General features: G+C 51.8%; 2 protein-coding genes across 3 annotated transcripts in view; one reads left to right on the forward strand and one right to left on the reverse strand.

The window, feature by feature from the left end:
* Window positions 1-5561, forward strand: part of NAT10 (N-acetyltransferase 10) — a 38989-nt gene extending 33428 nt beyond the window's left edge. Inside the window, exons 28-29 of the mRNA XM_082843791.1 lie at window positions 705-788; window positions 5252-5561. Coding sequence (XP_082699917.1) covers window positions 705-788; window positions 5252-5363 — 196 coding nt within the window. The 3' untranslated portion in view covers window positions 5364-5561. The remainder of the gene's footprint in view (window positions 1-704; window positions 789-5251) is intronic.
* A 5980-nt stretch (window positions 5562-11541) lies between these two features.
* Window positions 11542-15960, reverse strand: part of ABTB2 (ankyrin repeat and BTB domain containing 2) — a 182373-nt gene continuing 177954 nt past the window's right edge. For both annotated transcript variants that reach the window (XM_082843790.1, XM_082843789.1), the window contains exons 15-17: window positions 15323-15391; window positions 14526-14639; window positions 11542-13160 (exon numbers count right to left, since the gene is read on the reverse strand). In XM_082843790.1, the coding sequence (XP_082699916.1) occupies window positions 12963-13160; window positions 14526-14639; window positions 15323-15391 (381 nt within the window). In that variant the 3' untranslated portion in view covers window positions 11542-12962. The remainder of the gene's footprint in view (window positions 13161-14525; window positions 14640-15322; window positions 15392-15960) is intronic.

Here is a 15960-nt window from a genome sequence, read left to right on the forward strand (position 1 = left end):
AGAAAAGATCCTACTGCCAATGAACCAACAAAACCCCTTGTTCTGGAACCCTCCATGCCCTGGAGATTGCAGTCCTCTTTGAGCTGCAGCTATAATGGTGGTACCTGCCCGGTAGATTGATGTGAATAACCGCTCCAGACTTGGTGGCCTCTGAGCCTCTTTGACCTGTAGTCCCGTTGCCGGGTCATTAGTGATGGTGGTTGTTGGATGTGAGATGGAGGTGGCCAGGAGGTCCGTGGGCAAAGTATTGAGCTCTGCACACAGCTTTGCTGCATCAAAGCCTTGACTTGTCAGGACTGCCAGATCCCAGAGAGGTGGGGCGAGGTGGGGCAGACATGGCCCAGTCCAAGGGCGTGTGGGCTGTGGAGGAGGCGGTGAGCAAGGAGATGCTGGGGGTGACAGGAGCCTCCTCTGGTGGGCGGGTGGGCGGTTGCTGAGAGTCAGGTGGCAGAAGTCGGGCAGCTGCCTTCTGTGCGGATCGACCCCTGCTAGCAGGCCTGACCGTGCTTTTTCCGGTGAAGTTCCTGTCCCCTGGAGCTCAGCTGCACGCCTGTCCTGTGCTCTCTGCTGTTCAAATGCTGGTGCAGCTCGGCCTGGCTTTCGTGGTGGGATGTGTGTGATGAAAACGTTGTCACTCTCTTACTTTCTTTTAAGCGGCCTTCTCTTCTTTTGAGCAGGCTTTGATATTTCCCTTTATTTTTTAGATACGTAATCCGTGGGGACGATGAAGAATGGAATGAAGTTTTGAACAAAGCCGGGCAGAATGCCTCGGTTGTCAGCCTGAAAAGGTGAGGGGCTGGCATACATCAGGCAGGGGAGGCATTCTGGCCTCTCTGCTTCGCTGGTAACTTTCTCTAGGAAGTAGGAGGTTGGAGCAAAAGCCTTGAGGAAAGTCACTATTCTTTCCTTTGAGGGATGCTATTTTTGTATCATAGCTCCCACTGATCAGGCAGGGCCATTGCTTAGGCCTGGATCTCTGCATCCCCCGTATTCTCAGACATGCCAGGGAGACAGGCTTGAGAACAACAGCCTTGGAGTTGCCGCTACCTGAGCACTTCCTGGGAGCTTTAATGCAGCATCCCCTTCATGCTCTAAACAGAGGTGGCTTTTTTCTTACATCATTGCTTTATTTATTTATTTTTATTGAAGTATGATTGATTTATAATGTGTTAATTACTGCTGTACAGCAAAGTGACTCAGTTATACATATGTATACATTCTTTTTCATATTCTTTCCTATTATGGTTTATCACAGGATCTTGTTGTTTATCCATTCTGTATATACCGGTTTGCATCTGCTGATCGCAAACTCCCAATCCATCCCTTTCTCACCCCCCTCCCCCTTGGCAACCCACAGTCTGTTCTCTATCTCTGAGATTCTGTTTCTGTTGTTTTGGGTTTTTTTCAGGCTTATTAAGCTTGACCTCTCTAAACTCACCCTTTCACTCTACCCCCTCAAACCTGGTTATTATTTTGCTTTTTTAATAGGGTTTTATGTGTGTTATACACATATATAGTTCAATTTGTGTATGTCTTTTTTGAAACTTTACTTGATAAAACACACAGCTTCTTCGTTATTTGTGCTTTTTTAAATTGCTGTGGCCCTGTCTTTTCCCCAGATTTGCTCTATTGATCTCTTTTTTTTCCCCTTAATATTTATTTATTTATTTATTTGGACTGTGCTGGGTCTTATTTGTGGCATGCGGGATCTTCCTTGCAGCATGCAGGATCTTTTAGTTGTGGCATGCGGACCTCTTAGTTGTGGCATGCAGGACTCTTAGTGCGGCACGCACGCTGGATCTAGTTCCCCGACCAGGGATCGAACCCGGGCCCCCTACATTGGGAGTGTAGAGCCTTACCCACTGGACCACCGGGGAAGTCCCTGTTTCTGTTTCATAGATAGGTTCAATTTGTGTCATTTTTAGATTCCACACATAAGTGCTATCATACAGTATTTGTCTTTCTGACTTATTTCACTTAGTATGATAAACTCTAGTTGCATCCATGTTGCTGCAAATGGCATTATTTCGTTCTTTTTTACAGCTGAGTAGTATCCGATTGTATATCTGTACTACATCTTCTTTATCCATTATTCCTCTGTTGATGGACATGTAGGTTGTTTCCATGGCTTGGCTATTGTGAATAGTGCTGCTGTGAACATAGGGGTGCATGTATCTTTTTGAATTATAGCTTTGTCCGGATATATGCCCAGGAGTGGGATTGCTGGATCATATGGTAATTCTATTTTTAGTTTTCTGAGGAACCTCCATACGGTTTTTCACAGTGGCTGCACCAACTTTACATTCCCACCAGCAGTGTAGGAAGGTTCCCTTTTCTCCACACCCTCTCCAGCATTTGTTATTTGTAGACTTTTTAATGATGGCCATTCTGACCAGCGTGAGATGGTACCTCATTGTAGTTTTGATTTGCATTTCTCTGATAATTAGCAATGATGAGCATCTTTTCATGTGCCTATTGGCCATCTGTATGTCTTTGGAGAAATGTCTCTTCAGGTCTTCTACCCATTTTTCGATTGGGTTGTTTTTTTTGTTTTTAAATTGTATGAGCTGTTCGTATATTTTGGAAATTAAGCCCTTGTCCATCGCATCATTTGCAGATGTTTTCTCCCATTCTGTAGGTTGTCTTTTCATTTTGTTTATGGTTTCCTTTGCTGTGCAAAAGCTTGTAAGTTTGATTAGGTCCCATTTGTTATTTTTATTTCTTTCTATTGGCTTGGGAGCCTGACCTAAGAAAACATTGGTATGATTTATGTAAGAGAATGTTTTGCCTATGTTCTCTTCTAGGAGTTTTATGGGTATATCACTGCTTTAAAGATGAAGTAACCGAGGCTCTCAGGTGTTAAGTGACTTCCCAAGAAGCATATAGCTAGTAAGAGGCAGAGCCAGAATCAGGACCAGGTTTGTCCACTGCAAAGCCCAGAGTTTTACCTGTTATACTCTCCTTCCTCTAAGCCAATGGTTCTCAAAGTTTTGGATCTCAGAGTTCCTTTATATCATAAAAATTATTGAGGACCCCAAAGGGCTTTTGTGCGTGTGGGTTTTATCTATCACTATGTCCCACTTTTTAGAGGCACGTATGTAGAGAACAAACGTATGGACACCAAGGGGGGAAAGCGGGGATGGGGGTGAGGTGGTGGTGGTGGTGGGATGAACTGGGAGATCGGGACTGACATGTATACACTAATATGTATGAAATAGATAACTAATAAGAACCTGCTGTATAAGAAAAAAAATTAAATTAAAAAAATTTCCCATTTTATAAATGAAAAACTGAGAAATTAAAAAAAAATGTTGGGCCTCCCTGGTGGTGCAGTGGTTGGGAGTCTGCCTGCCGATGCAGGGGACACGGGTTCGTGCCCCGGTCTGGGGGGATCTCACGTGCCGCAGAGCGGCTGGGCCCGTGAGCCATGGCCGCTGAGCCTGTGCGTCTGGAGCCTGAGCTCCGCAACGGGAGAGGCCATAGCAGTGAGAGGCCCGCATATCGCAAAAAAATGTTTATTCATTTAGAATTAACAGTCATGGACTCATTATGGGTTTTTTGTTTTTAAAAATACCTTTTTCATAAAAATTTTAGTGAGAAGAGTGGCATTGTTTTACATTTACATTTTTGTGAATCTTTTTAATATCTGGCATACTAGAAAGCAGCTGAATTCTCCTGTCTGCTTCTGCATTCAGTCCGTTGTGCTATCACACATCTTGTAGCCTCTGGAAAACAAACCAGTTGGGAGAGAATGAAAGTGGAAGAGGCAAATAATGTATTAGAATTATTATGAAAATAGTTTTGACTTTGGGGCCCACCAGGAGGGGTCTTGGGGGACTCCAGGACTCCCTGGACTACTCTTCAAAAACCTTCGCCCTTAGCTGCTTCTCTGCAGAGCGGTGTGTGTGTAGATGACGGTGGTTCCGTGGGGCAGCACTTTCACTGGAGTTTCCCTTGGGAAGACAGTGAGGCCTCCCCTGCCCTGGGCCTCTGGAGATGAGGCTTCCACAGCTGGTTTGGGGGTTTGTGGGAGGGTGAGTTCTTGGCATTGCCATAAACAGGGTCCCCTGAAGAGTTTATTTGGAAAGAGGAAATCTTGTGACTCTACGAACCATAGTTCCCAGAAATCAGATGTTCTCTTCTGTCTCCATAAATCACTGTGCTACCTGGAAGATTCCAGCATCGGTGCTAGCCTCGTTTTCCTGATGGTCTCTGATGTGGCACAAAAGCCCGCTGTCAGTGTGTCCTAATTTCTGGTTTGGACAATATGGCAGATGCGGCCCAGGGCGCGTGATGGCTGCGTATTGAGTGCAGTGGCTTTGAATATGGCCGGCTCTGGGCCTGGTGTGGAGACGGCCTGGTTGTGTGCTCCGCAGAGCTCAGTCTCCCCCACTGTTGGTTTGGCTGTCACTGCCCCTGAGGAGCCATCTGCATTACCCAGTCTGTGTGGCCATTCGTGCGCTTGAGGGGTCTGGGGAAACATGAAAGCTTGCGCCTTTGGAAGTAAAAATACTGATAACTGTCATTCCGAATTCTTTGAGGCCTTCTGTTTTCTGAGCAGTCACTTCACTCAGGTGATGTTAGGTCTCAGGACAGAATTGCACACCCTCCCCTTATAGGGAGGTGTTTGTTTCCAGGGCAAAATGACACTGGAGAGAATCTTTAACCTATAAGGGGAAAGGAAGGTGGCCATTTGCCGAGCTATTCTCACATTAATCTATCTGTGAGGAACCTACTGGCCAGCTGAAATGTGTACCCGAGTTACTATTCCTTTGGGTTTTCTTCTCATTTAGGAAAAATAAAATAACACATCAAAAAGTATTGTATGGTTTTCCTGGGAGTTTTCATGCTGTGTATTATGGACTATCCTCAGTCATTGGGATAATATGTCTGGTTTCCAGGGTAATCCTTAGTGGTAAGTGGTGGGAAGGAATTTTCCTTGTAATGCCATAGGTTTTTCTTAAAGTCATGGGAGGGGGGAATGTACAGATTTCAGGAGTTAAGGCGTAGATTTGTTCCTCCACAGACTGAGAGCTTGGTCAGGGCAGGAGCTGGGTTGGTGTGGTGTACCCCCAGACCCCAGCACAATGCCCTGTAGGCCTGCAGAGGACATTGCTGTGTGACTGCACGTTCTTACATCACGTTTCAGATGGCGGAAACCCTTTTTCAGACAAAGCAAAGCAGTCTGAAAGGTTACAGATCCAGGCATGCTTCATTCTTTCTCTCTCTACTACTGTTTTTTCTTCTCCAGTGACAAGAAAAGGAAGTTGGAAGCCAAACAAGAACCCAAACAGAACAAAAAGTTGAAGAAAAACAGAGATGTGAAGAACAAAAAAGACACAAAACTGAAGTGGAAGAAATAGTGGAGAGTAACTTGGGTGTCGGTGGCTGACTCGTAAGGAGATACCCTGACTTTCTGAACTGTCTCTGGCTGCACTGAGTGGCAGCTGACTAGACTATTAAAAGCAGTCACTTCTGAGTGGGTCGGCTTAGAACTCGATGCTTGGCGATCCTCTGGCACCGTCTTTCCTCCCCCCAGTCCAGGCCTGTCTCCCCATTCGTTCATAGTTTGCTTTGGGCCCAGGTTTTTCGGTTCCTTCTCGCACGTGTAGAAGCCACGCTGGCTCTTGTTCCTTCTCGGGCGTCAAGTACACAGTCTTCTGGGGATGTTCAGGAGGCTGCTGGGGGAGCACCAGGGCCTCTTGTTATGAACTCGTCCAAACTCCCTGGGGCCTGGAGCTGCAGAGGCTCTAGTCCAGCCAGGACTGGCGTCCTGGGACCCACACTGCCGTGTGCTGTTCCTCTCCTGGCCCTGGCAGTGGCCCAGAAAAGCCTGAGTTCTTAGGAGAGGGAGGATATGACATCTGAGTCCCCAATACCTGGTATTTCATCCATGTGGGAAAAAATGTTGGGAAAGACCCTTTTGCTAGCAGGGATTGAGGGGGTTAGAGACTCTATTTTTAATAAATTATATCCTAGAAAGATCAGCTGGCTGTGTGCTCGCCAACTGAACGTAGGCGGAAGTTGCACTTTGCTCCTTTCTTTCGGTGGGTCTTGGCTGCCGGTACACTTGGGACGGTGCTGGCATCAAGGCCGAGGGTGGGCAGCGTGGCCAGGGCTTACGGACCCAGGAGCCCATGGGAGAAGTGGCCGTGCTGACCGGTGCTCACTGTGGTGGTTCCAAGGGACTTGGGACGGCACCTGGAAGCCAGCTAGCTGGCCTGTCCTGCCTAGCTCCTGTCAGGTCGTTTGGTCCTCTCCACGGCAATTATGTGGTGTATTTTGGAACGTTTGATGGTGTCTGCTTTCCAGTCCTGAATCTGATACCATTGTTATTGAAACCTTGACCCTGCATCCCCAACCAGGGATCGAACCAGGGCCCCCTGCAGTGGAAGCGTAGAGTCCTAGCCACTGGACGGCCAGGGAATTTCCCCTCTGCTGGTCCTGTAGGATTGTTCCTCATCCACGTCACCAGGTGCAAGGAGAGCTCAGAGTGGAAGTCAGTTCCGTCGCACTCTGGTTCTGATCCGCCTTTCTCCCCGCTTCCGCGTGTGGGTTAATGGCGATCCTTCGGAGCTCACTGACCGTGTCGGATTTCAGCTTCTGTATTTTTCCTTATTTAAAAAAAATTCATGTGGTGGCCTTGGTTACTGATCTTCCTTCGTTTTTCATAGACTTTAAAAGGACTGGTCCTCTGTGAGTCCAAATAGATCCTTTCCTCAGCCCTGATAGGTAATCTGGTTCCTAGAAGTGTAGTGTGTGGACGGGGAAGGAAAGGGAGCTTCTGGACCCAAGAGGATTAAACGTGCAACTCCCAGGACAGATGGCCATGGGGAGACAAGCAGATTCTGACTGCGTACCTGGGACCACCGCGCCTTGTCCCCGTAGGCGTAGGGCCTTCTGTCTCCTGGAGCTGCAGACCCCCTATTAAGTCTGAAGGAAAGTTTAGAGATGAAAAAAAAAATTTGATCCATTTTTCTCAGGTGAGTGCCTGAGCCTGCCTTTCAAAGAGGAGTTTCTTAAGGAGAGTGGCTGAAAAGCAAAGTCACAGCCCCAAATGGTCTGAGCCGAGTGGCATCTTAAAGCTCTCCAGCCACATCGTCCCACAGCTGCAGGACCCAGATCGGCCGGGCCCTTGCTCGGCCCCTCTAGCCCCAAAGCCCGTCCTCTGATCTGCTCCAGGGAGCCTTCCTGGCCTTGACACTGGCTCTGCCTGGCCCTTGCTGTGACCTGGGGTACGCCTCGTAACCCAGGTCCACATCTTTGTAAACCGCAGGTGGTAATGACAGCACCTCCCTCACGCGGCCGGCCTGAGGAGCTGAGAACGGTGCCTGGCCTGCAGCAGGCACTCACCAAGCCTCTCTGGGTTCTGTGGCATGTGCCAGTATAACCCGGGGAGCTGCTCCGTTACCCACGAGCGCTAAGATGGGCTGAATGCGGCCTGTCTGGCTTTGTTCTAAACCACAGCCTGTGCTGGAAGAGGCCCACCGGGGCAGCTAGGAGCGTGCGCTTTGTAGTCAGACCGGGCCAGCTCTGCGTTCTCTGACAAGCCTCTTGACTGCCAGCCTTTCCCTTTGCGCATGAAAAGGAAGTGAGCATTTCACCTACTATGTACAGTCTGGGCCTTTTTATTTGCAAAGCGTGTGTTCCTAAACAGGTCTCTGCACTTGGTGGTTGTGATCTTGGGTTCTCCTCCAAACCTGAAAAGGCACGCCTCCCCCAGACCTCACCATCTGGCCTCCAGACAGAGTGACATCTGTAAAGCTCGCTGTCTCAGGAAATCTCACTTGCAAAATGAATTCAGATAGGCTGCCTATGAATGCTGTCACCAGCCTGGGGAAGGGGCTGAAGAAGCCTGAACAAAGAAGAGTCCTCAATGGTCTCCACCCCCCCACCCCGCCCCCGCCCCCGAGCTGGGAGGGGGCCAGTACTGGCCGGCTTCAGTGCTTCCAGTGCTCATCTGTCCCCCACAGTCCCGGAGGACTCCGGGGTGACCAGGAGATGACACAAAGGGGGCTGTGAGGCTGGGGGAGGGGAGGAAATCAGTGACCATCACCTTGGACAAATGTAGACTCATTATCAGAGGCCATTACACCAGCCGGTCCGAAGGCCTGGAGGGGGCGGGGTTGGCATCCCCAGGGCCTGAATAGGCAGTTCAGACTCCAGACGGCTGCGCTCCACTCTGTAAACAACTGGTGAAAGTTGAAAGGTGGTGTGGATTCTGCAGAAGGGTGGGGCAGCAGGAAAGGGGGATGCTGAAGCTTTTCTTGTGTCGCTTCTGCTGAGGAGAAAGCTGTGATAATCCGGCATCTGGATGCTATCGGGCATCCAACCGGCAGGAGCAGAAAGGAAAGGGAAGTATGGGGAGGAGGAGAGCAGGGGGCCGGACGCTGCTGAGGAGGGCAGGCTCGGTGTGGGCCTTGGTGGCTGGACACGGGCTCCCTCTGCTCTGGATGGCTTTCCTGTGGAGATTCCGGCTGAGTTAGCCCAGCTTTCACTGCCTGCGGGGCAGCTAGAGTAGAGCCAAGTCCCCCTTGCTTTTCAGGGACTCCTGCTAAGGAGAAGTTCACTGTCTTCTTTGGCTGCCGACAGCCTGGAGCAGGCAGCGGACGAGAGGCGCCCCATGCTCCGGAGCAGCGGCCCAACGAGGAGGCCCGGCCGCCGGGGCAAGTGAGGTGACCAGACACACCCCCATTTCTGTTCTAGTCCTCCTGGCCCCTTGGAGAATGTCTGATGTTTTTCTATTTATTTAAGTGCCTGCTTTAGAGCGTGTTTCTGCTACACGCAGGCTCAAAAGGGTCCCACCCCTCCCTTATCTCACCTTCCCTTCAACCGTCTGCCCCCCAAAAAGAGAAAATATGGCTGAGCTCCCGTCTGGAGCCAGGTGCTGACTAGATCTTGCCTCTTAGGCTGCGTGCTTGACTGAGGCACGTCCTGCAGGGCTGGGGGACTTGTGGGGAGGGTGGACACGGACCTCTGCGGGGGATCCCCTGCAGGTGGCGAGTGCTGGGGAGGGACCACCCCGCAAGCTCCCTCAGGGGCCTCGGACCAGGAGGATGGTGCCGAGGGGCGCATCTCCTCCCCAAGGCCCCCAGAGGGCGCCATGGTCCGTGCTGAGGCCTCTCCCCACAGAGGCCAGGGCCCCAGGCTGGCCTGCCTGGGCTCCACCAAGCAAAGCCCACAGCAGGCCTTTCCCGGGACTGACCCCGTGCGGTCTTCACGTTGTCCCCCAGCTCCTGAGTCCTGGCCTGTCGGTCACCGAACCACAGCCACTCCAGTCAGTGTTCCCAGCGGCCTTAGGAATTTCTCTGCCTGCTGCAGGCAGGAAACATTTTTCAAAGCCTTTATTTCTGCCTGGACTTCACACCTAAGACAAACTACAGCCGACCCCAGAAAACCCTTGGGCTTGAGTCACTGGCTTCCGGTCCTCCCTGCATTAACAGGTAACACAGCCAGCTTGGGCTCAGCAGGGTCCCTCCTCAGGCCCCCCTCTTCCTGTGCTGAGCCACACAGATTTTGACTGTGTGAGGGAGGGTTTGCAAACAACTATCCCAGCAGCCCCCTGCATCAGGGGTGTGGGGAACCTGGCCTCGGGGCAGATCAGCAAAGCCCTCTGGCAGCTGTCTTTCTAAACAGTTTTAAGTATAGTTGATTTACAATGTTAATTTCTGCTCTACAGCAAAGTGATTCAGTTATATATCTCCTTTTTTGTATTTTCCATTATGGTTTATCGTAGGATATTGAATCTAGTTCCTGTGCTGTTCAGTAGGACCTAGTTGTTGATGCCTTCTGTATATAATGCTTTGCGTCTGCTAATCCCAAACTCCCAGTTTACCCCTCCCCCACAGCCCTCCCCCGTGGCAACCACAGGTCTGTGCTCTGAGTCCATTTCATAGATACGCTCATTTGTGTCGTATTTTAGATTCCACATATAAGTGATACCATATGGTATTTGTCCTTCTGTGTCTGACTTCACTTAGTACGATAATCTCTAGGTCCATCTGTGTTGCTGAGTTCTTTTTCATGGCTGAGTAATATTCCATTGTATGTATGTTCCACACGTTCTTTATCCATCTGTCCATGGACGTTTAGGTTGTTTCCATGTCTTGGCTATTGTAAATAGTGCTGCTGTGAACATAGGGGTGCATGTATCTTTTTGAATTATAGATTTTTTTGGATATATACCCAGGAATGGGATTGCTGGGTCATATGGCAACTCTGTGTTTAGTTTTTGAGGAACCTCCATACTGTTCTCCATAGTGACTGTACCAATTTACATTCCCACCAACAGTGTAGGAGGGTTCCCTTTTCTCCACACCCTCTGCAGCATTTATTGTTTGTAGACTTTTTGATGATGGCCATTCTGACGGGGTGAGGTGGTACCTCATTGTAGTTTTGATTTGCATTTCTCTAATAATTAGCATCTTTTCATGTGCCTGCTGGCCATTTGTATGTCTTTGGAGAAATGTCTCTTTATGTCTTGTGCCCATTTTTCGATTGGGTTGTTTGTTTTTTGATATTGAGCTGTATGAGCTGTTTGTATATTTTGGAAATTAAGCCCTTGTTGGTCACGTCATCTGTGAATATTTTCTCCCAGTCTGTAGGTTGTTTGTTTCATCGATGGTTTCCTTTGCTTTGCAAAAGCTTATTAAGTTTGATTAGGTCCCATTTGTTTATTTTTGCTTTTATTTCTGTTGCCTTGGGAGACTGACCTAAGAAAACATTGGTATAATTTATGTCAGAGAATGTTTTGCCCATGTTCTCTTTTAGGAGTTGTATGGTGTCATGTCTTATATTTAAGTAAGTCTTTAAGCCATTTTGAGTTTATTTTTGGGTATGGTGTGAGGGTATGTTCTAACTTCATTGATTTGCATGCAGCTGTCCAGCTTTCCCAACACCACTTGCTGAAGAGATTGTCTTTTTTCCACTGTATATTCTTGCCTCCTTTGTTGAAGATTAATTGACCATAGGTGAGTGGGTTTATTTCTGGGCCGTCTGTTCTGTTCCACTGATCCATATGTCTGTTTCTGTGCCAACACCATGTTGTTTTAATTACTGTAGCTTTGTAGTATTGTCTGAAGTCTGGGAGGGTTAGGCCTCCTGCTTTCTTTTTCCTCAGGATTGCTTTGGCTATTCTCGGTCTTTTGTGGTTCCATATAAATTTTAGGATTATTTGTTCCAGTTCTGTGAAAAATCTGACAGCTGTCTTATTCCTGGCATTGTGTTCCCGTCCTTCCAGTCCAGCTCAGTGGCACTTAAGTGCTTAACGAATGGGAACACACCTACCCCATTTGACAGAACAGGAAAACTAAGGCCCAGTGAGGGCTGGACCCAGGCTCGGGTACTAAATAGGGTAGGACAGGGGTTGGCAGGTGGCCACAGCACAGCTTCCAGCAGGGGTTCTTTCCCTCTGAGACATGAGTGCCCCAAGTAACCAGGGAATCAGCTCTGGGTTCTCTTCCTGGTCCTAAATGGGCTCCTCCCCAGCTCTGAACTTTGGGTAACCCTCTATCAGGAGCCATGAGGCCAAGGTCATTGTTAACAAGTGTTTATTGTTAATAAAACCATAGTACATTTACAATAAGTGACAACATTAATATATAGTTACAGTATCGTACAATATTACAGCAATAAAATAACGCCTATTCCTTTGTACATCCAGCTCAAGCAGCTAGTTGAAAATATTTTCCACGGTTGCAAGCCCCCAGGGGTTTTTCAAGGTGACCGAAGTGACACCTCCTAAAGTGCCTGGGGCTTCTGGTGAATAAATAGTTTCTAAGGTACGGCCAGACAGCTGAAGGCGACATCCAGCACAAGCTGTCCAGAAGGTGCCCCCAGTGTCTGGCCCATAAATACGACAAGGGTCTAGGCCCAACGATGTGTCTCCACCCCAGGGGAGCCTGGAGCCTGCAGAATGTCAGGGGCAGGTAGCGGGGAAGAAGTAGAAGGGCCTCCTCTCCCAGTCCTTCCCTTCCACCCCTGCCCCGTCCTTTAAATCCCTAAGACCCGCAGTTCCCAGTGGGAAGTGTGGGCCCTGCTCTCCAATCCAAATTAAAGGACTTTTTCACTGGAGAAACTGGACCAGGGGGGCCGTTTGGGGCTCTGCCTCCGGAGCCCACAGAGGCAGCCTAATTCTAGGCTTGGGATTTCAGCATCGACCCTGAAAACAGCAGCAACAAAAGCTGAGGCCACCAGGCTCCTCCACTGTACCCCACGCCACTCTTGGCTCAGACCAAAAGCGTTAAAGGCGTTCAGGGGAACGAACTGCCTTCTGCCAACCACTCTCTGAGCAGGACGGCGACTCCTCCCGCACCAGCCCGACCCCGACTCCAAAGGAGGCCAGACACCAAGAGAACGGACTCCAAGTGACCCTCTGTGCACGATCCCCGGCCCCCTGGAGGCCCACGTCGTCTTTCAAAGGCACAGCCCTGAATAAGTTCAGGGTTTGGGCAGCCTTTCGGACGTGACATTGAGGGAAAATACCAAGTTTTGACTGAAATGGCCCGGGGCCCAGACAGAACATACGTTCTGTACACTCATAAGGATGCCCACACCCCCGAAGAGCCCCAGTTTGGACAGTCTGAGCTGCCTGAGGCCCCAGGGGGAGGGCACGATCTGAAGCTGTGTCGAGCAGAGCTGAATCAGGATCACATGAGGGTGAGTGCATGGCGGCCCTCAAGGTGCGAGCCGTAGGTGTCGGGGAGGGGTTGGGGGAAGAGCCACCTTTTGGCCACACCTGCCCTTGGCCCATCACTGGTTGAGCCAGTGGTTAGTTCTGGGCCTGCCCAGGTCTGGCTCCAAGAGGGCCTGTAACCAGCCTCCACCCAGCAGGGCCCCAGCGTGTCCACAGGCCCCGGCTACGTGCTGGCCCAGGCACCCCGGGAAGCACTTGCTCCCGGCCCTTCCCACCCGCTAGGATGCCTGGCGACAGAGCCTGGCCCAGAGCCAGCCATCCCCCAACCTCACACACGTGAGGTGACGTAGAGAGAGTGCACGCGCTCCGCCAGGGTGCTCTGCAGGTCCTGCAGGGGGTCCAGGCCCTGCACTTTGCTGCTGCGGCCGTAGATGAGCTGCCGGAAGGAGTCCTGCTCGAGCAGGGCCTTCATGTGCTTGAGGAAGAAGCCCTCACAGAACAGGGCCAGTTCGGGGGCACTGTGGATCTGTGGGGCAGGGAGAGGGAGGGGGTGAGACCCACTATGTCAGCACAGCCCTGCCTGAAACCTCCCCCTACCCTCACCTCCAAATAGTACCCATGGGCTAAGGCCCAGCTTCAAGCCTCAACCTGGGGGAGGCATGTCCTGTCTCTTGGGGTGACTGGCCCCTTATCTGAATTCCTTCCATAAGCCTCTCCTTGGGGTTAGACTGATCGGGGTTCAAATCCCAGCCGTGCCACCAGGAACATCCCTGAAATCTTGTTCTTGGCCTAGGTCCCACTGGTGATGGCTTGTTGAATGCCAGTCATCCCTATTGGATTGGCAGCTCCCTCACTAAGGGCAGGGACTGCCCACTGTGGTATGTCCAGCACAAGGCCCAGCACACGAGTGTTCACCTGGTAAACGCTCAGTAACTATTTCAGGTCAACAAATATGGAGTGCCCGCTCTGGGCCAGGTGCTGGGCACAGGCCTCGAGGCCCAGGTCTGCGATGCTGTCTCAGAGCTGATGTTCCAGTTCAGGAAGACAGGGAAGCCAAGGAACCAACCAGGCCAGGAAACCACAGACTGTGGTCAGTGCTGTGAGGACGTGAGAGTGGGTGAAGGGGCAGAGAGGTGTGTGACTTGGGGGAGGCCTGGGGAAGTCAACAGGGCTTGGGAAGAGCTTTACCGGAGGGGAGGGGACAGTGATCGCCGGAGTTCTGCGGTGGGAATGAGTTGAGAGACGTGGGCCGCGTGGCTGGGTGAAGGCAGAGGGGCGGCATCAGAAGGGGAGATGTGGACAGGGTCCTGGGGCCCACGTAATGGGCGACAGATAAGGGCTGGATTATTTAGTTTGCAGTGGAAAACCTTTGGAGGGTTTACGTAGGGGAGTGACACGGTCTTTACACTTTTCCAAGAGTCTTGTGGATTGCAGGGTGAAAGCCAGGAAGTTTGGAGGCCAGGGCAGCAGTTGTCCACGAGAGGGGACAATGGAGATGGAGGGAAGGGGAGGGACTGCTGATGTGTTTCAGGAGCGTTTCTAGATGTGGCAGATGACCATGGCGTTTGCTGAGAGGAGGAAGAATAAGGAGGGCCGTGCCGGGAAGAAAATCAAGTAGTGCCTGGGGAGCTGATTTGACTCAGAGAGGCTCAGCTCCTTGGCCCAGGTCTCACAGCCTGGCGCAGCACGGCTGGGATGGGAACTGAGATCCACCCGGCTCACAGCTCAGCTCCCAGGCTGCGATGCTGCCCCACTGGGCAGCAGTGACGCCAGGCCACAGAGGGACTTACAGTGCCCTTCAAAGCTGCCTGGCCACCTGCATTTTCTAGCCAGGCAACAGTGGAGCAGAGTGTGTGCTGGGAGGCAGCTGGCGGGCATCAGGGCTCCTCACCTTGGCATACTTGTAGGTGTTCACGGCGCTCTCCACGCTCAGGGTCTGGGAGCACAGGATCTCGCAGTGCCGCTGCAGGGCGTCCAGCTGGAACAAGCTGGCAGCTGACAGCAGCTGGCAGGAGGCAAAGGAGGCCGTGGGTATGCATGGCCAGGTCTGCGGCCCAGGCATCACGGAACAGACGGCTGCTTTGTGCTGTGTGCTCCGCTTCCTCCCGACCTCCAGGGCCCTCCTCCGCTGCCAGGCAAGTCTGGCGGCCTAGATTTATTTCTACTCTAGGCTCTCTACGTACTGGCTGGGACACCTCGGGTGGCACCGGATGGGTGACAGACGCTGCTTGGGATTTCTGACGTCAGGAGACCTTCAACTACAAGCTGCCTGCTCATCTACTTCTAGCCAGGTGCACGGCCAGCAGCGGGTCCGTTCTCTGAGCAGTGACCTGGTGAGGGGAAGGCCTCGCTGCCTTCTGATCCTCCTGGGCCTTCCGTCCTCAGGGGTGGCCCTCTCTAACCCCGAGGTGTGGCCCGGGAGGCCGGGCTCCGTGGGTGCACAATTTCCCACTCTCTTGGGATGGTGCTTCCCGTGGCCAGAAGAGCAAGGACCAGCAGGGAACCAGGAGGTCCTTACAGAGGCCACTTCCTTCCCGCCTCATCTCTCCAAGTGCTGTGTTTCTGAGAGTGGGGTTGAGACCTGGAAGATGTCGCAGGCCGGGGACACAGGCATGGCGGGACTGGGGGCCAGGCTCATGGCCTCCCTGCTCCTCCCCCTGGGGCCGGGCAGACCGGCCAGGTCCTCACCTCCAGGATGTCGCCGGTGGGGATGTCCATGGATTCTGTTCCCCCGTAGTACAGATACTGCATCATCATCTGTAGGGAGGAGAGGCCCGGTGTGAGCGCCAGATGGACCCACAGCACCGAAGTCCTCACCCGGCACCCCTGGAGTGCCACTCCAGCCGCTGCCAGCCTCCTGGTGCCCCCTGACCTCTGTGTGCTGACATCTGCACCTCCCCCGACTCTCGTCAGACATTTTTGTGTTTTCCCTGGAATGCGTGTGGCAAGCTTCCTTCCACAGAGTGGTTTCACTTCAATCCTCACGACAGACCTGTGAGCCCAGGAGGGCAGATACTACTCACAGCTGGGGAAACTGAGGCCAGGGAGGGGGGCTGACCCCCCTCCCCAGAACCCTTCCAGCTCACCACCAGGCACCATGCCGCTCGTTTCTCCTTTTACCGAAATTCTAAGTCTGGGGCTGGGAGAGGGGGAGGTGGGGCTCTGAGGGGGTGACTGTCTGACGGGCCACCCTCAGGATCCCAACTCCTGATCTCCCTGTCGGCGCTAGGCCTCCACGTGGAGGTGACAGCCAGATCCCGACTCCCTCCTGGAAAGTAAGTTGCAGAGCTGGGACAGGGATCTGGTCCAGAGGTCACCTTGCTGAC

Source organism: Leucopleurus acutus (assembly GCF_964270905.1).
Source record: "Leucopleurus acutus genome assembly, chromosome: 8".
In the NCBI taxonomy this organism is placed as follows: domain Eukaryota; kingdom Metazoa; phylum Chordata; class Mammalia; order Artiodactyla; family Delphinidae; genus Leucopleurus; species Leucopleurus acutus.